At 43.1% G+C, this 20230-nt stretch overlaps 1 protein-coding gene across 1 annotated transcript in view; it reads left to right on the top strand.

Annotated features, from left to right (window-relative positions):
* The first annotated feature begins 7172 nt into the window (after positions 1–7172).
* Positions 7173–20230, top strand: part of LOC126409013 (histone-lysine N-methyltransferase 2D-like) — an 18738-nt gene continuing 5680 nt past the window's right edge. Inside the window, exons 1-8 of the mRNA XM_050074877.1 lie at positions 7173–7261; positions 8409–8614; positions 10005–10098; positions 10464–10616; positions 10891–11010; positions 11317–11400; positions 11716–11883; positions 12102–12174. Of these exons, the coding sequence (XP_049930834.1) occupies positions 10915–11010; positions 11317–11400; positions 11716–11883; positions 12102–12174 (421 nt within the window). The 5' untranslated portion in view covers positions 7173–7261; positions 8409–8614; positions 10005–10098; positions 10464–10616; positions 10891–10914. The remainder of the gene's footprint in view (positions 7262–8408; positions 8615–10004; positions 10099–10463; positions 10617–10890; positions 11011–11316; positions 11401–11715; positions 11884–12101; positions 12175–20230) is intronic.

Here is a 20230-nt window from a genome sequence, read left to right as displayed (position 1 = left end):
GGCTCCAATGACTGCAAATATGCCTATAGTTTAAAACTGGTAGGGAGAGGATTGGCTGTGGACCACCTCCTCAAATGGATCCGGCATTATGCCCAGCCGTTCAAACAGAAACACAAAAATGATGGATGCCATGCTTGCTAGATTGCATGGGGCTGTGGCAATCCAAGGACAGCTGGTTAACATGGGGGTATTCTAGCCTTGTATCAGCACCAGCTGGCCAAACAGTTGGAGGAGAAAGGCTCCAACGTAGTTGCTGAGGTATAGCAGATGTCCTCACTCCTTGCTAAACTCATGAAAAAAGCCCACCCTGGATCCAGAGGTGTCAGCCAACTATAGACCGATTTCTAAGCTTCCCTTTCTTTCAAAGGTCCTTGAGAAAGTAGTCGCAGACCAGCTGTGTGACTTTCTCCACGATAATAATTTATTTGAGGAATTTCAGTCAGGATTTAGAGTGCATCATAGCACTGAGACAGCACTAGTTAAAATTACAAATGATATTCTGATTGCTTCAGACAAAGGACTCGTCTCTGTACTTGTTTTATTAGATCTTAGTGCGGCATTTGATACAATTGACCATCAAATTCTGCTACAGAGACTTGAACATTTAACTGGCCTAAAAGGTTCTGCACTAAGCTGTTTTAAATCTGATTTATCTGATCGTTTTCAGTTCGTTCATGTTCATGATGAATCATCTCTACGTACTAAAGTTCGTTTTGGAGTTCAACGAGGTTCTGTGCTCTGATCAGTTCTGTTCACTTTATATATGCTTCCCTTAGGTAACATCATTAGAAATCACTCTGTAAATTTCTGTAAATCAATTAACTAAACTTCAAAAATGCCTTAAAGACATAAAAACCTGGATGAGCTCCAATTTCCTGATGTTAAATTCAGACAAAACTAAAGTTACTGTTCTTGGCCCCAGACACCTCAGAAATTCTTTGTCTGATGATATAGTTTCTCTGGATGGCATTGCTCTGGCCTCTAGCACTACCGTAAGAAACCTCGGAGTAATATTTGACCATGATTTGTCTTTCAACTCCCATTTAAAACACACCTCACGGAATGTGTTTTTTCATCTGCGTAATATTGTGAAAATTAGGCCTATCCTGTCCCAAAAAGATGCAGAAAAATTGGTCTATGCTTTTGTTACCTCTAGGCTGGATTACTGTAATTCCCTATTATCAGGTATCTTTAATAAGTCTTTGAAAACTCTCCAGCTAATCCAGAATGCAGCCGTACGTGTACCGACAGGAACTAAGAAACGAGATCACATTTCTCCTGTTTTAGCTTCTCTGCACTGGCTCCCTATAAAATCCAGAATTGAATTTAAAATCTTTCTCCTAACCTACAAATCTTTAAATGGTCAGGCTCCATCATATCTTAGAGAGCTCATATTATCCCACTAGAACACTGCGCTCTGAGAATGCAGGGTTACTCGTGGTCCCTAAATTCTCCAAAAGTAGATCAGGAGCCAGAGCCTTCAGCTATCAGGCTCCTCTTCTGTGGAATCATCTTCCTGTTTCGGACCGGGAGGCAGACACCGTCTCCTCATTTAAGACTAGACTTAAGACTTTCCTTTTTGTTAAAGCTTATAGTCAGGGCTGGCTCAGGCTTGCCTTGGACCAGCCCCTAGTTATGCCGACATAGGCCTAATCTGCCGGGGGACCTCCTATAATACACCGAGCACCTTCTCTCCTTCTCTCTCTCTCTCTCTCTATCTCTCTCTCTCTCTCTCTCTCTCTCTCACTCTCTCTCTCTCTCTCCTTTGCTAACACTCATGTCCTGTTGTAAAAGCCAGGGTAGTTGTAATTACATAGTTGTACCTTTGTAATAAGCACAAACCCCCTGCTCAAATAAACTGCCCTTCATGGGAATAATTAAGTCTGTATCTATAGATATCATTCAACGGCCATAATTCAATCTAAATGAAAGCATCTAACTGGATTATTTTAATATTGCCTGTAACTTTAATACAGGCTGAGTTAGGCTACTTAATGTTTCCAATTGTCCAGCATCCAGTACAGACAGCTGTAGGCTGTTTTTGTTTCATAATAATCATTATGTGGAAAAATAATTTGTTTGAATTTCTGTCATTAAAAAGTATTTTGTTTTGTTTTTTGAAATGGTAAAAAAGACAGAGAGAAATTCCACAGACTTCATGCAATGATGCTAACTGGCATGTCATCCAACACAATGTTGCTCACCTTCTTCATTGGGACGGGGAGGGGTAAAGTTATGGGGAGACAGGGCTGCTGCTTCTGACTCATCTGTTGTTGAGTCTGGTAAAAGGGACAGGGATGACTGATTTAATATGAATGCTAATAAGAATGCTAAACATTTACCTGCACTGATTAAATGTAGGTTAAAAAGGAGTGAAATGTAGGCTAACACTAGTCTGTAGCTAGCTTATTTCACTATTAAGCTAACAGGCTTATTTCTACCACTCACAGACTATAGGCTACCCACCTTTCTTGGAGAAAAACTGGGTCACATATAAGGCTGTGCAATTAATCGTCTCGTGATCGCAACTGTGATTTTGAGGTCAAACATTTGTAAAATTAATGAAATCGTGGGTAAAATATCTTTGGTCACGGACGCCTGGAGATGTTATTTTGTCCTCTGCGGAAGCCGCACATGCGCAATACCGCCCCCTCCCCTCCTCTCCTCTATTCACTCCACAAGCCAGTCAAGTAGGTGAACTACGAAGAATGCGAGGGGCAGGTGATCGCGGAAGATTTCAAAAACAGCGTGTGGAAAATGGCAGAGGGAGAGAGAGGTTGAGTCTCTGTGTGTGTGTGTGTGTGTGTGTGTGCGCACGCGCGCGCAGGCACCGGGCCGAACTCCGCCGTTGCGCGATACAGAGAGCAGAGGAGAATTGTAAACGCGCGACCATGTAGAGACAGAAATGACATGCCGTCAATATTAGTCATCACATGCGCCGCATAATCATTTGCTTAATCATGATTTCAGTTTTGACCCAAATAATCGTCATTATGATTTTTTCCACAATCGAGCAGTCCTAGTCACATATTGACACCCTTTCTTTTGCCTCTCCTCTCTCTCCTTTCTCTCTTTCCTTTTTGAAAACCGGATTTTCTTTTAGCCCAGCCAGCAATGACATGTGGGGCCCAGATGGGTTAACCACGGGCTACATGGGTACTGTGTGGGCATGGGCTTTGGCTGGGTCAGATCAGTGGGTCCCATGTGGTTTTTGTAGTATGAGTCCCACATAGGAAGCCCATATGAGCTGACTGCATGGGCCCCATAGGGGAAAAGCATGGGCTATGTGGGCATGGGTTAGAAGTGGGAACACATATATGGGGCCCACAAGGTATATTTATGGGCTAAGTGGGCATGGGTTTGAACTGGGGAAACATATGTGGGTCCTGCATGGGTTTAAAAACATGGGTCCCACATAGGAAGCCCATATGAGCTGACTGCATGGGCCCCATAGGGGACAGGCATGGGCTATGTGGGCATGGGTTAGAACTGGGGAAACATATATGGAGCCCACAAGGTATATTTATGGGCTAAGTGGGCATGGGTTTGAACTGGGGAAACATATGTGGGTCCTGCATGGGTTTAAAAACGTGGGTCCCACATAGGAAGCCCATAAGGGCTGACTGCATGGGCTCCATAGGGGAAAAGCATGGACTATGTGGGCATGGGTTAGAATTGGGAACACATATATGGGCCCCATTAAGTATAATGCTGGGCTAAGTGGGCATGGATTCATAGAAGATACCCAGCCAGTTCATAGAAGACAAAATACAATGTACAGGTCACAAACCAATACATGGGGCTCTCACAGTTTGGACTCTGAACACAGCCTGCTCTCTGTTGGTACTCTGAATGCAGTTCAGGGCACTCATTCACTCTCAGCCAATTATACAGACCTGCCCTGATACCCTGCAATCAAGCTCGCTAGCTGCACCAGTCTATTCAGGAGTAACCTATTCGAGTAACTAAACCCCAACAGCTATACATAGCGACTGCCCTCTATGGGTTGAAACCCGGCTATTGCAATTGAATTTTGCTCTTGTCTGAGATGGAGGCCGATGATGCTTTAGAGGCAGCTTCCATAACCAGTCAACCTCGTTCTCCCCGCCCTTGCTATAGAAGAGAGGAGAGAGAGAGAGAGAGAGAGAGAGAGAGAGAGAGAGAGAGAGAGAGAGAGAGAGAGAGAGGCAGAGCAGAGAGGTTGTGTGTGTTTGAAACAGGAAGCGGGAAGCACCTCATGAGGGTTTAGTTACTCTTTAAGCTCCATTCTTGCACTGAGCTAGATCGTTCTTCAGCAGACTGATCATCTGTTGCCAACCTTGCCTGCTCCTGACCTTTGCTTGTTGACTCCCTGGTAACCTACCAGCCATCTGTACTTGGATGCTGATATCTGTCTTTGCCCCTCACAGAACACCGAAGTACTTGAGCTGTCTGCAAGGCCGCTTTAATGCACGGGTTTACTTGGTAAAATGATAGGCCCCTGAACTTGGTAGGCCCCTGGGCTGACCTATCAGAATGTGTATAGCTAGTTTTGGGGTGTGTCCCTCTATGGTTGAGTGACAGTTGCAAAATGTCGGGGAAGAAGTTTGCGAGCAGTGCCCAGAAAAGAAAAAAGCTTATTGAGAAAGGATGTCATTGACATCCTTCGTGATTTGGATTTTAAGGACATAATCAGGGCCTTTTCTTCAAAGAAGACCAGACGAAAGCACTTCTAAAAAGGTAAGAAAGTGCTGTATTTATTGCTAGCTTGTGCAGGTTTTAAATTGTTGTGGTTGTGCATTATTTTAAGAGAAATGCATATTTGCTCAGATTTTTGTCTAGATTATACTGCAGATCTTCTAGAAATGTTGATCAGTTTCATCTTTTGGTACCTGGCATTAGGCCATGTTGCTATCCATGGTGCTGAATGGAGTGTGCGTTTGTGTGTCTGTGCAGGTGCATGTGATTGGTTCACAGGGCCCGCCGAGGCCAGAGAAGAGGCTCCTACTTTGATCTGTTGCTGTTCTTTGCTTATGCTGTTATTATCAATGTTTGTGCAGACAGGTGATGGTTGGTGATGGTGATGTTTTTCATAATATGGTGTGAAATCAAACTTTCACACATCTTGGTTTTATTATCACCATGAGTTGCTGTGTGTGGTTGTTATAAAAAGTGTCTTGTGTTTATGCTCAAGTGGGCTCAGTGATAAGTTAATCAAAATATGATGGTGTTGTCTGGCTCAAAGAGGGAAAACTCACTTTTGTATGTCCCGAAAGAAACGAATGCATTTTGTGATGTAGATTACCTAGATATTACACTTTTCTATTATGAGAGTCTGTAAATCGAGGGGATGGGGGACTTACAAAACCTCTGAGCCCCAGGGCCTAACATTAGATTAAGGTGGCTCTGGCTGTCTGCTTTATCTCAAAGTGTTTAATGAAGGTCATTACCAACTTTAAAGCTTTTCAGTTGTACTGCTTTTGGGCTCTGTACAGACCCGTTACAGAGGCTTTATCTTATTTGGAGTTATGACGGTAGATTATTGTCCAGTTTTACATAAGACACCAACTCTCGAAACACACTATACCAACTGCTCACACTCAGATTTTGCAGCATTATGTGGGAGAACTATATTGGCCTTGAACATCTCAGGGTCCTCTGAGTTTGGCGAGGAAAGTCTGAGACTCTGAAACTGCTACCTCTGTGTCCCAACTTGATAAAGCAGAAGAAGATGGATGTGTGGAGCATTATCAACATTAATCAACAAATCTTAAATGTGTGAAGCTGTTGTCAGATGGTATACTTCCAATGCTCAGAGGCTGTGTCTGGCATAGGGGCTTCACAGCACCGGGCCACATATGACCCCGACAGCCAATAGACCTTTTTCATGGCAGCCATTTTGACATGAAACACAAGTGATAATAAATGATACTAAAGTGATAAATGATACTAATTAAGGTTCCGATCCATCCAGGTCAAACAGAGTCAGGATGCTGCTATTGTCAGGGCTCTATGATAACATTTTTCTCAGGGAGTACATGTTCTCCTAAATAATTAGGAGCACAGAAGAATTTCAGAGATTTCTTGAAATATTATGGCTTTTCCTTGAAATTGTATGACTTTATTTCATCTATTAGTTATCTTTGCATTGATATTTGTATNCTATGATAACATTTTTCTCAGGGAGTACATGTTCTCCTAAATAATTAGGAGCACAGAAGAATTTCAGAGATTTCTTGAAATATTATGGCTTTTCCTTGAAATTGTATGACTTTATTTCATCTATTAGTTATCTTTGCATTGATATTTGTATGTAATATAACACTTTGAGAATTTCCACTTTTTTTTTTAAAGAAATTTCTAGAAAATATAGCCTTGGTATGGAAATGTTTTTCTCAATCAGTGCGCAATACACCTTCCAACCGCTAGTAGCGCAGTAGAAACCAATATGGATTGAGGAGAAAATGTCCAACTTCTGCAATAAAATGCATGTTTATTGAACAATAACAAATACAAACACCCGGAAACCCCCCGAAAACCTTCCTAACATCTATGGCTATGAGGTGAGTACATGTTTGATTTGAATGTTTATGGAGACGTAAATCTATAAAGACCCGTAGGTGCTACCAAAAAAAGGGGGGTTGGGGTACTAAGCTATAGAAAATGTAGAAAAAGTTGTAAAATTTCAAGAAAAATAAATGCATCTTTGCAAAGAAAGTCATAACATTTTCAGGAAAAAGTCATAAAACTTTGAGGAAAAAGTCATAAATATTTGAAAAAAAAACTTTTTGAGGAAAATTAAGTCACATTTTTGAGAAGAAAGTAGTAATTTTTCGAGGGGAAAAAACATTTGAAAAAAAAATTAAAATTTTGAGAAAAATGTTACATTATTTCATGAAAATCTTCATAAGACTTCAAAAAGTCACAATATTTCACCAAATGTGCTAAAATTTCTAGACGCAAGCCATTGTCTATAGTAAATGGGTTATATGCACAACTCCACCAAACAAGCTCATTCATAATAAAGCCAGCAGGCAGCAGCTAAATCGCTTTTTTTGAATGAATGATTCTCTATTTCTGTGTCCTTTATTATTAAGAATTTTACTGTATTTAATTGTTACTTGGTCAGGCAGTTCTTAAGACAGCTAAGGGGCCTGTATGCAAAGACTCCTTTTTCGCGCTCGAAACGCAGACACACATCCGGAACGCAGCGGGCAAGCAGGCATACATCATCCGGACCGGTGGTTACACCGAAATACTAAGTTTCTGTACACTGAGTGAGGTAAGTTAAAATATTATGTTACATCCAATAATTATGGAACGCTGCAGATTATGTACTGTACAGTGGTCTATATTTTTTTATTTGTGTTGTTATTTATTTCTGTCTTACATCTTCATAAACTAAAGTTACATTATTTTGCGCGACAGACGCTTAATATAATAACAAAATCTACTATTTATGGTGTTATGTCATCGTGTCATTTCTGTCTCTACATGGCCACGCCATGGTCTCCTCTGCTCTCTGTATGGCGCACGGCGGAGTTCCGCCACACACACAGGTGAGCACGCCCAAACTGCACCCCGAGCCCGGTGCAGTTTGTCAGCTGACAAAGTTATTGTTATGGGCAGTGTGTAAATAACCATCAACAGTCTGCTGTTACACACAGACAAACACGCTGCACTTATTTGGTGCTGAGCTTGTGTCGCGTTCAGGCGTTGTCACATAAATAACAACTTCCAGCATAGGTCATAGCACAAAACAGCAGCATGTCAAGTGACTTTTTACTTTTATTATGTTCAATAAAATTGTATTTTCCTAAATCTTGAGACACCTCATATGTAAGCTAAACAGACATTTCACCTGCTCATTACTGTGCACACATGTACTGTATGTACTTAGTCCTAAAGAGCCCTTCTGGTGCCAGTAGATACATAGAAAAATCCCAGCAGGCTGGGCTTTGCAAGCATACAAAAAAGTTTCACGCATGTGAAAATTATTTTTCATCTGTGTGCTTCACCTCCGCTGCTACAACTCCATCCTTGGGGAAACACTGCCGTGTGCGTTTTGTGCAACAGGTGGATGCGGTAGTCTACTGGTAGAATAGAGAGAGAGAGCTAAGTAGCGTTGAAGTAGAGTAGAGCAGGGCAGAGAGATGGAAGCAAAATATATGCTGTGGTGAGGAGTATTGTAGAGTTATCGGGATGTATGTATGCAGTCTGTCAGTTTTATGAGAGACATGAGTGCTTATACAACTACCCTGTTGACTCAACTTTTGTGGGGATTAGAAGAGTGAAACGGCTCTCTCACCAGCTTCACGGTGTGCCCGTCACAGACTTAACAGAAAGACTCATACTACTTCCATTACAAGATGTGGATGTTGCCTTTCTTCAGTTACATAAACAGTAACTGACCCTTATGAACTTTGCAGCATGTCCTTGTACAGCATTGTGGAATTCATCGATGAGACACATGATGGACAGTTCGCAATGGACATCATTCCATCATGTTGGTTGACTGAAGAACAGAACGAGTGTTTTTGGCCATCAGGCCATAATGTGACTAAGGCTGTAAAGGAGCGACAACAGCCACATGAGTGTTGGCCGAAATACACTGTCCGAGTAATTGGATGGGCAGGTAAGAAGTTTTCTGAATTCGACAAATACTCTGTCTATCTGTCATCTATCTATCTAGCTCAAAGTGGCAATGAGGTAAATCGAATGTCTATGATTAAGTGCAAAAAATGTACTTTTCAAAATTAGGCTGTAAAAAAATATGATTTTCTGCATTCAATTTTCTTTGAACCAACATCAGTCGTAATCATAAATACCAAATATTAATTTTTCATATTTTTAACCCTTTACATGATGCCAGGCATTTGTCATGGTGTGCCTTTTTAGGTGCAAAAACACAAAATTGAATTATTTTCAATAGATGACATGTAATGAAGATAATTATTTTTATTATCACAGCCTGGGATATGTAAATCATTTGCAGCCACATAGATTTTTGTGCATAATTATTTTTGTGTACTGTCAATTACTCATGATATATGGTTGCCAAACCTTTCAAAATTGGGCTAAATTGGACATACAAAAATATATGATTTTCTTCTTTCAGTGATTATTCCTTTTATCCAATCAGTCCTAATCTGATGGGGGGGGGGGGGGGGGGGGCAAGAGGGTTTTTTCTACACATTTCTCTAGGATTTTTCCAAAAGTTTATCCCATTGACATTAATTTGAACTTACATTCACAAACAAAGTAATGTTATTCAGTCTCAAAATTAATATTTGTGTTTTTCTGGTGTTTTTCTGGTTTATGTTTCAAAATGTTATCAAATGGGGGTCTGTGGTCTAATTTGTCTGTTTAGGGGTCCTAGNCAAGAGGGTTTTTTCTACACATTTCTCTAGGATTTTTCCAAAAGTTTATCCCATTGACATTAATTTGAACTTACATTCACAAACAAAGTAATGTTATTCAGTCTCAAAATTAATATTTGTGTTTTTCTGGTGTTTTTCTGGTTTATGTTTCAAAATGTTATCAAATGGGGGTCTGTGGTCTAATTTGTCTGTTTAGGGGTCCTAGACAGGGGACATTTATAGCAGGGGTTTGAGAACAAATATTCACTCATTTTCATATTTTTATTTTTTAATTAAAATATTTAAATACATTTTTTGCACATAACCATATAAACATGATTACACAATAAATAATAATGCATAAAAATAGGGTATGCTAATAAAAACGATTATCTGCTTTGCGTGTGTAATGTATTGAAAATAATTCGTTTTTTGTTTTTCCAACTGGCATTTACAGGGTTAAAATTATGAAAAAGAATATTTGATATTTATGATTAGGGCTGATGTTTCTTTAAAAAATTAATTATTGGAAGTAGAAAACAATATTGATTTATTATATTATAACCTAGTTTTGAAAGGTACATTTTTTCACTTTGCACAGACATGCAGCATAGATTGCTTACTAAGAAAAATTGCCCCCCTTTCCCTCTTCCTTTTCTGTTTAAGACACATTTGAAGCTGCTAGAAAGAAGTGTAGAAGAGCAGAGGCTTCATCAGATTTACAGACAGACAATGAGATGCCTGCAAAGCGAAAAAGAAGGTAATGTAGTATACAGTATATATAATGTTTGTGGCTAGTGGCTGGTTGCAGAATTTCTGGCATTAATTTCCATTTTTCATTTACTTCAAATATGGCAGGTGTTACAAAAATATCTTTAGCCACATTAAAAAAAATCTACTTTTTTTTTTTTTTTGGTGGGATTAAATCACAAAAAAGCGATATCCATCCCAATATTTTAGGATCCAAAACTAGATCAGCATGCCAGTAACAAACACCTGGGCTGCCATGATCAAGAAAATAAAAATCTGGTTTCCACTACACTGCTGTAACATAATGAATTTTGCAATTTTCTGTGTATTCTATTGTAAAAGTTAAAATGTACGTATGTTTTTAACTGAATATAGGACACCAAAAACCCTGCTGACATTGATGATGCAGATGTCTTGCCACCAACTCCTCCCGCATTTAAGCCCGTGACCACATTTAAGTCTGTGTCCCAGAAAAAGAGCAGTTCAGGTGCAACCCAGACAGCAAGCAGCCACCGCGGGACCCAGAAAGTGAGCACAGGGTACCCGGGATCCTTAAAATATCTTAAATATATTTATGAAATTCAAGACCGACAAAATTGTCTTCAAATGCCTGGATTTGTAGGAATGGAAGGATTACTTTTGTGTGTTTGACTTTATTTCCTAAATTCAGCAGATATAAATCTGGTTATCAGATATAGATCTGGAGTTTTGTGTTTTTAATTTGCTGCAGTGTTATGTTTTTCCTCTTGGGATATTGAAATGGTGTTAAATGTCGTACTTTTTCTGCTTTCAAATTGTGCAGGTACCTTTGAGCCCCCATGGAACCATGAGGGTGAGCAGCCCAAATGGGACAGAGAAAGTGAGCAGCCCCCATGGATCCAAGAAAGTGAGCAGCCCCCAAGGAACCGTCCCTGTGGATCCTGTAATATTCTTAAATAAATTTTTAAAATCCAGTGTCTAAAAATGTTTTTAAAGTGTCTACAATTCTAGGAGTGGAGGTATTACTTTTGTGTGTTTGACTTTATTTCCTAAATTCAGCAGATATAAAGGTAGTGAAAATGGCAGATGTCAAGCTCACACAACTTTGCAATGCATCATGACCTTGTATATCTGGTATTTTCACTATTTTTGCCTTCATTTTGCTGATGTCTATTTTTTCTATTTTTTTCCTCTTGGGATATTGAAATGGTGTTAAATGTAGTACTTTTTCTGCTTTCAAATTGTGCAGGTACCTTTGAGCCCCCATGGAACCATGAGGGTGAGCAGCCCAAATGGGACAGGGAAAGTGAGCAGCCCCCATGGATCCCAGAGAGTGAGCAGCCCCCATGGAACCGTCCCTGTGGATCCTTTAATATTCTTAAATAAATTTTTAAAATCCAGTGTCTAAAAATGTCTTTAAAATGTTTACAATTCTAGGAGTGGAGGCATTACATTTGTGTTTGACTTTATGTCCTAATTTTGGCAGATACAGATGTGAAAATGGCAGATCTACAAGCTGACAACGCCTGATGTTACAATGCATTACGAGCTTGTAGATCTGCCATTTTAGTGTTGGTATTAGTTTTTTTCCATTTAGAGGTATTGAAATGTTCTTTAAAGTCAAAGTTTCTGCTTCCCAATTGTACAGGTAACCAGGGTCAGCCCACCTGGATTGAGAGGGACCCCAAGATTGAGTGGCCCCAGTTTGACCCCAAGTGACAGCAGCCCCTGTGTGTCCCCCACATTTAGTGGCCTTAGTATGACCCAGAGTGACAGCAGCCCCTGTGTGTCTCCCAGCCCCAGTACAGCCCCGAGTGTGAGTAGCCCCATTGCAGCCCCACAACGCATTGACGGAGCCATGTTTGTCAAATTGTTAACATGATTATTTTGATCAATATTGAAATCATGATTATTATTCATGAATATTCATTAATTTTAGGGAAAACATATTTTTATTGCACTCTAATTAAAATTCTAAATTATATTGGGCCTCTCTATCTTCCACTCTGCCACTGCTTCTGTACCTGCATCCAGATTTGTACCTGTGTGACTCTCATAGAGGGGGCGTGTCTGCAGCACAGGGCTTCTCATCTCCAACAACGCTGTGGTCAGTGTTGCCAATTTAACAACTTTTCAGACCCCTTTAGGCATATCTAGTGACTTTTTAGACAGACATGCTTTCCTTGAAGGGAGTCGCCAGTATTTCTCAGTGAATGAGAACTAACGTGTCTCTCTGACTGACTGCTCCGTGGGTGAGAGATCAGCAGCACGTCAGCCAGACACAGATGTGAATGATCTGTGAATGTCCTCCTACCTAACGACCAATCAGCCAAAATGCTCACATACATTACATTTAAATAATGGAGAAGGTTTTTCCAAGTTATTCTGCTCCTCCGCTACCGCTGCACTTAATGTGGATTGAACATGCGCCCTTTCACGTGAAGTTAGAAACTTACCTTTTTTAGCTACAGGGACATGCTGCAAACAGCTGCACTCTTCCAAGAAGCACTCTGGTAAGATTGTATCCCTTTCACAGGCCATATAATTCCCCCAGGAACTTGAGTGTCTTTTTGAAGAGACTTGAAGTAATCCATCATGATAAAATCCAAAATTGAAGGTCCTCTGTAATGATTGTCAGTGTTGGGGTTAACGCGTTAGTTTTAGGCAGTAACAGAGTAATACACGTTACTCACTGTATTTTGGTAATATTATTACAGTTACAGAGTCCGGTAACGCGTTACAATCTGAACTGTCACACAGGCTGTCAGCCTGTCAGTCGCACAGGCTGTGGGACACCTCAGGCGCAACAGACGTAAAGAGAAGGAGAAGAAAGCGGTTTGTTTTGGAGATGGCAAGATGGCTGCAGCTGAGGATTCAACTTTTTCTAAGAGGTTATACGCGCACTATTTTGAATTTCTCACTGAAAAGGACAAGAAGCTCACAGTAGGTGCACTTTGTGTTGGTACAAGTAACCTCAAGAAACACCTGGAGAGAGTGCACGGCAACCCGCTAGCAGCTAAACCACCTGTTGCTAGCAAACAGAAAAAACAGGTGGAAGATGATGGCACGAGCAAACCCAATAAACGAAAGTTGGATTTCTCCAGACCAGAGGTGAAGATGCTTCACCCAGGAGAAGTGAGAAGGATGGTGGCTGAGTATGTCGTGGAGGATGCGCTGCCTGCCCGCCCCCTGTGAGGATGACTTTTTTTTTTTGATGCACAGCCAGATGACTCAAATGCACACGTCTGTGGAAACAATGGTAATAGCTTATCTTAAATCTGCCCCTGTGATGGAAAGCCTGCACCACTTTCCAAGAGTTGAAGAAGTGGCACTCCGCTGCAACACCATCCTGTGCACCACTGACTTTTCAGTGTAGGGGGACTTGTGCTCACCCCAGAGCGAAACTGTCTTGGTGATGAACGCTTTCAGCAGCTTCTCCTGTTGTGCTTTAACAAATACTTTAGTGGTATGGAGTAGTTCTGTAGAGCCTTAGGCAAAGGTAAGGGCTAAATGCCTTCAGTAGTTTTGCTCATTATTATCAGCTTTTGTTTGGCTGTATATTTTCCTCAGTTGTACTGTATGTTTAGCCCTTGTTTGGCTGTATGTTTTGTCTGTTAAGACTTTGTTGTTTGGTCCTAACCAAAATTTTGATAGGCTCTAAGCATTAATAAGTTCCTTGTTAAGTCTCTGTGGGACTGAAATGAGCCATATTTTGAAATGTTTAAAGTGATTCATTATTTATGCTATACTGCTTTTTTATTACTGCTATTTCAGGGCAGGATACTGTATGCTCAGGTTCTAAAATACTAATTTACAAAACATGCCCTGTCTGGTGGCTGTTAGAACTTATTCTTGAAGTGCACTTTTATGTTGATCATTGAAATAGTATAAGCTATTAACATGTTTAATATAGCTGAAATGTAACTTTTTTGTTCAATATTTTGTGGCCACACTTGAGTTTGTAACTCAAAAGTAGCTAATAAAAGAGGCATAGAAAAAGTTTGTCTTGTCGTGTAAAGGTTTGGGTTGTTTTATTTCTTATAACTAAAGAAGACTTGAAAACACATTTTCCTGTTGTTGAAAGTGTTCAATCGTATTTTCCTGTTATTTTTTGTTTTTTAAATATTCACACATTTAAGTGACACTCGTGCAGCATACATATTTTGATAGCCCATCTTGTTCTGAAAAAATGAACATGACTATGCATTTCGGGGTAAGGTTTTACATGCATTATTACACAAAGTCCAGATGCTCCAAAAACAGGAAAAGAAATAGACTACACTCCATTTAAAGGAGTATTTCTCTTGTTTTGATTTTATTACTCATTGCTCACAAGAGTCTATGCCATTTTCAATATAGATGACTTACATTTAAGATTTGTTTATTTACATTTTTATATAAAAAATCAATCTTATCCAAAAAGGCACCAAAATAGGGTTAATAAGAATAGAATTTCCACTTCATTCCACTGCTGCTATTTGTGTTTTGCAAAATTGCTACATATATTTAAAGGCCCACTCCACTGGCGTTCCCTTCCGGGATTTTCAAATAGAAACGCCCACTCAGCCGTTAGCCACAGCAGCGATGTCACTGGATCGCTCAGACACAGGAGAGGAGGGGAGAGAAAGAGAGCTGCAGCGGCCGGAATATCGTAATTCACTGATCTGATCAATGACGTCATAGTCGTGTTGAAACTTTTTGCAGATGCTCCCCCAGCGTTGCATATATTGCAGATGGCTTCATTACAGTCATTACAGTAACGCGTTGTCAAGTTATCTTGTCTTTTCTCTGCTCTCTCTCTGCTGCAGCTCTCTCTCTGTGTGTGAGGAATCGTAGGGAAACACAGGATGCTATCTACATTAAATAAGTTATTTAAATAGACATATTGCTCCCTCACATGATCGGATTGTGATCGGTTATCGGTTTATTTAATTGGAGCTTTCCTAGCGAGTTTCAGGAGCAGGACCACACCTCAAACACACCTCTTCCGTTCCCTATAAACGCCAACCTAACCTGCTCTTCACTTTCGCTCCCGTCTTCTGCGCCGCCGGAACCGAGAGCACAACACAGCCCGAGAGCCTTCTACTAGCCAAATAATATTCGCTCATTTACAAAGTAGTATTTTCTACTCACCAATACCGCCATGGACGTCGTGTCCTTGTCTCCATCTGATGACGACTTTTTTGCTCACGATCCAGAGCATCAAGCTCCAAGTTTCCACACGCTCCCACCAGCGGATCCAGCTTCAGAGGCCGAGGACTTGCCCGCCAATGCCGTGCCCGACACGCCGCCTGCCCGGGTCCTTCGGCTGTCGAAGAAGCACGTGAGTCCGACCAGCTGCATCTCCTCCGCCATCCATATCCCGCCCGGTTCGTCTCTCCATAACTTACGCAAGGAGTACAGTTCACCTGCGGTTTCCACCACCTCTCCCAGCTCACTTCTACGGTCAGAGAGAAGAGGACACGGCGACTTCAGAACAACCCACCGCCGTCGGCGCAATTCCCCGACGCCCTCACCTGCCAGAGTACTTAAGCCCCCCCGCCATCACGGTGAAAACACTGGTCGCTCTTCCTGACGGCAGTCCCAGCGTCACCACGCTCCGGCGAGGTCTCCCGAAGGCCGGCCCCCTTCCAAAATTACCGACTGGATTGTGGCAACTCTCCAGAAAACACTCCGTGACAAAAGCATCCCCTTCCATCGCACCGACAATAAAGCAAAACTTTTTAATCTCCTCATGTCCACCTGTCATGGCCGCCGCTCCGCCGGCTCCAGCCCGCTTCCGCATGACGTCACCACGCACACCTCGATGACGCGCCGTGACATCCTCACTCCAGCTAAAGGGACAGTCCACCTGCATCCTCAGGTCATGCAGCCAAAATCTCAGCAACAAAGGCAGGGACGTCGACCTTTGAGACCAAGAATCACCACAGCTCCTGGCACATCTCCTACATCGGATGAAGCACGTGGCACTGAAATTCCTGGACCTCTCACATCATGTCAGGGTTTTCCCCAGCACCTGCTGTCCATTCCCACATGGGCCGATGGCCCCTTTAACCCCACCCTCCAGCACCAGCAACAACAGCAGCTGGCCATTGCAGGGGTTTCTGGCCATGGGCTGCCAGCGCCCTCCGCAACCCACCTCCAGCTTATACAGCAGCCAGCCTTAGCTGGGAATTCTAGCACCGGGATGCCAGCACCCCCCGCCGCCGCATCACAATACACCCAGCAGCTGGCTTTCTCTGGGTTTTCTGGCACCGGGATGCCAGCACCCCCCGCCGCTGCATCACAGTACACCCAGCAGCCAGCTTTCTCTGGGGTTTCTGGCACTGGGATGCCAGCAATCCCCGCGGAGCACTACCAACAAGCTGCACTTCATCACAGCTTTCTCCCTCAACTCATCCCAGCCCAGCGGGCAACCACCCATTTTACTCTGTCCACAGCCATTCCTCCCACTCGTCATCTTGGCACTCCAGTTTCCCGTCCTTCTCCGGTTCCAGCACCCTTACGCAGACAAATCATTGACGGTAATTATAACGATCTGGCTCTTCTCCTCTTGCCATCCTTGCACCAACCACCCAGCGACAGGTGTCTTGAAGACCTTGGAGGTTGCCTCCACCTGAAGGGGAAGCAGTCCAACCATTCCAGAGAACTCACACCAACTGATTTTGCATATGCCTTCTTTCTTTATAGAGATGTCCTGTGCTCGCTCTTCCCTGGCCGTCGCCAAGAACTGGACGACTATATGTCAAATATCCTTAACCTGGCCCTCCGTTTTGGTGGCAACGGTTTTTACCAATACCACATTCACTTCGCTTCCGAAGCCGCAGCTCGTCTCAATCAATTCAACGAAGCTACTTATTGGGGCACTCTTGACACAGAACTGTATTGCCGCATATTCGCTGCCCGTGCGGCCGTGACTTGCTCCCTGTGTGGTGCCCCGTCTCATCCAGCTTCCTCCTGCTCCGTTCCAACCCGTGCAGAACCTCGTCCTAGCCAGCCAAGAGCGTCTGCTCTCTCCCGATTGTTGTGAGCAGCCCCGCCGCCACCCTTTCTTCCGACGCCTGCATCATCCACCCTTTCCGTCAACCTTCCAGTCACCAAGGGCATCGGCACTAAGGGCAGACCCATCATGTATCAAAAGGGTCATTCCATCTGCAACAACTTCAACGACGCAGGTTGCAACATGTCGCAGTGCCGCTACCTCCATGTTTGCTCCTACTGCGGAGGCGGACACGCCCGTCCAGCATGCCCTCACAACCCAACTTCACTTAAACCAGGTGAGCACCTATCGACACCTATAAACATTCCTGCCTTAGCCATGGCACTTTGCAATCGCTCAGATCTAGCTTTCGTGGACTTCCTTGTAAATGGTTTCAGGAACGGTTTTCACCCCGGTCTATCCGTACTACCATCCTCGTCGTTCAAATGCAAGAACCTGCAGTCTGCCACAAACGAACCAGAGATGATCAACCGCTTGCTTGCCAAGGAAGTCAGTGACGGTTTCATGATAGGTCCATTCGTGCATCCTCCTTTTCCGAATTTCTGTATCAGCCCCCTTGGCATCGCAACCAGAAAGTATTCAGGAAAGAAACGCATAATCGTCGATCTTTCGGCTCCCCATGGCAGCACCATTCCAGCATCAATAGCTTAATTCCAAGCGAAGACTTCTCCCTCCACTACACCACCATCAACCATGCCATTGCCCTCATCAAACTCGCTGGCAGGGAATCATGGCTTTCGAAGGCAGACATCACAAGTGCCTTCAAAGTTCTTCCCATTCACCCAGATTTCTGGCGATTCTTCGGCGTCCGCTGGCACAGTGCGTACTACTTCGCAGTCAGGCTCACCTTTGGTTGCAAAAGCAGCCCCAAAATCTTTGACATCTTGTCAGAAGCCCTCTGCTGGACCCTGTCCAACAATCACGGCATTCCATTCCTCGTCCATCTCTTAGACGATTTCCTCGTCATTACCCCCACTTCATCGCCACCGGCTTCTGGCCTAGTCACCCTGACCTCAGTCTTTTCCGACTTAGGGGTTCCATTGTCAGTGGAGAAAACTGAAGGCCCCTCTACTTCCCTCGAGTTCCTCGGAATCACGCTGGATACCAATTTGTTTCAGGCCTCTCTCCCTGTTGAGAAGCTAAACTGCATCAGTCTCCTGATATCCAATTTCCTCTTTGCTCCTCGCTGCACCAAACGCCAACTGCTCTCCCTTTTGGGTCACCTCAACTTTGCCATGCGCATCATTCCCCAGGGGCGGGCGTTCATCTCTCACCTGTTGTCGATTGCTTCTTCCGTGCCATCTCTTCTGGCCTTCATTTCCCTGGACGGTTCAAGCCGTGCCGAGCTCCGCCTTTGGCTTCACCTGCTTGCAAATTGGAATGGGATCACCTTCTTTTATGATGATCACCTGACCCATCCGCAGGACATCCATCTCTTCACCAATGCTGCTCCCTCAACCGGTTTTGGGGGCTTCTATAATGGAAAGTGGTTTGCAGCAAAATGGCCCCTGGAGGTCTCCAACGAATGCCAGATCGCTTCCTCAGCTCTATTCGAAATTTACCCCATCATAGCTGCTGCCATTCTGTGGGGCCATGAATGGTCTCGCAAGTCCATCCTCATACATTCAGACAACCTTGCCGTCGTCGACATCATAAACAAAGGTCATTCCAACTCTCCATCCATTATGCCGTTCATGCGCCGCCTAGTCTGGCACTCTGTTACCCATCAATACATTCTCCGTGCAGCTCATGTTCTTGGTCACTCCAATGCCATCGCTGACTCTCTCTCTCTCGTTTCTTGTTTCAGAAGTTCAGAAGCTTGGCTCCTCATGCAGATGCCCATCCAACACCGGTTCCTCCATATTCAGCATTGACATTCAATCTGTAAATCCTGGCCTTATACCTCTGATAGTCGAAGCACAGAACTCCATAATCAACAGCCTATCACCTGCAACCTTATCATCATACTTAACAGCTTGGAAACAATTCCGTCACTTCCACAACCTGTATCACATTTCCTTCCCATCATTCGGCCTTGTCACCTTGACTAGCTTCATCACCCATGCTCATTCCGTCATGGCCATTACAGCTCATACCATCAAGGTGTATCTTAGCGGCATCAGCTTCTTTTGCAAGCTCATAACAGGCAGTCCAAGCCTAGCCTCCAACCACCCACAAATTACTGCTCTCCTCAAAGGACTCATATGCCAAGAACCAGCTAAGATCCTTCGCCGTCTCCCCTTTACATCCGACTTGCTGTTAGCTTGCATCCATACCATCCACTCTGGATACTGCACTTACCACATCACACAAACCTTAGAAGCCATGTTTCTGCTTGCTTTCTTCGGTTTCTTCCGATGCTCAGAATTCACCTCCTCGACCATCCACTTTGACCCACGCCGCCATGCCTCTATTTCAGATTTGTCCCAATTCTCCAACGACGCCATGGTCTTCTACATCAGGCAAAGTAAAACCAACTAATCCGGTCATCCTACACCAGTCTTCTACTTCAACGTACCATCACCACTGAATTCATTCGAGACCCTGACTAGTTACTTGTCATTCCGAAAGTCTCAAAGCGCTTCATCCACAGATCCACTTTTTGTCTCGGAAGTCGGACAAGTCGTCACTCAATTCTGGTTCCAACATCACCTCCGCCACATACTCTCCTTATCCGGTGTTTCCCCTTTGCAGTACTCAGGTCATTCATTCAGGATCGGAGCTGCCACTTCAGCCTCCCGTAATGGCGTCCCAGAACACCTTATTAAAATCATGGGTCGTTAACATCATTAGAAATCACTCTATAAATTTCCATTGTTATGCGGATGATACTCAGTTGTATTTATCGATGAAGCCAGAAGAAAGTAATCAATTAACTAAACTCCATAACTGCCTTAAAGACATGTGACAAGACAAAACTTGGATGAGCACCAATTTCCTGATGTTAAATTCAGACAAAACTGAAGTTATTGTTCTTGGCCCCAAACAACTCAGAGACTCTTTATCTGATGACATAGTTTCTCTTGATGGCATTGCTCTGGCCTCTAGCACTACCGTAAGAAACCTCAGAGTAATATTTGATCAAGATTTGTCTTTTAATTCTCATTTAAAACAAACCTCACGGACTGCATTTTTTCATCTGCGTAATATTGCGAAAATTAGG

The sequence above is a fragment of the Epinephelus moara genome, chromosome 21 (assembly GCF_006386435.1).
Source record: "Epinephelus moara isolate mb chromosome 21, YSFRI_EMoa_1.0, whole genome shotgun sequence".
In the NCBI taxonomy this organism is placed as follows: domain Eukaryota; kingdom Metazoa; phylum Chordata; class Actinopteri; order Perciformes; family Serranidae; genus Epinephelus; species Epinephelus moara.
The sequence above is the reverse complement of the archived record's forward strand: the minus strand, read 5'-3'. Positions and strand labels throughout refer to the sequence as shown.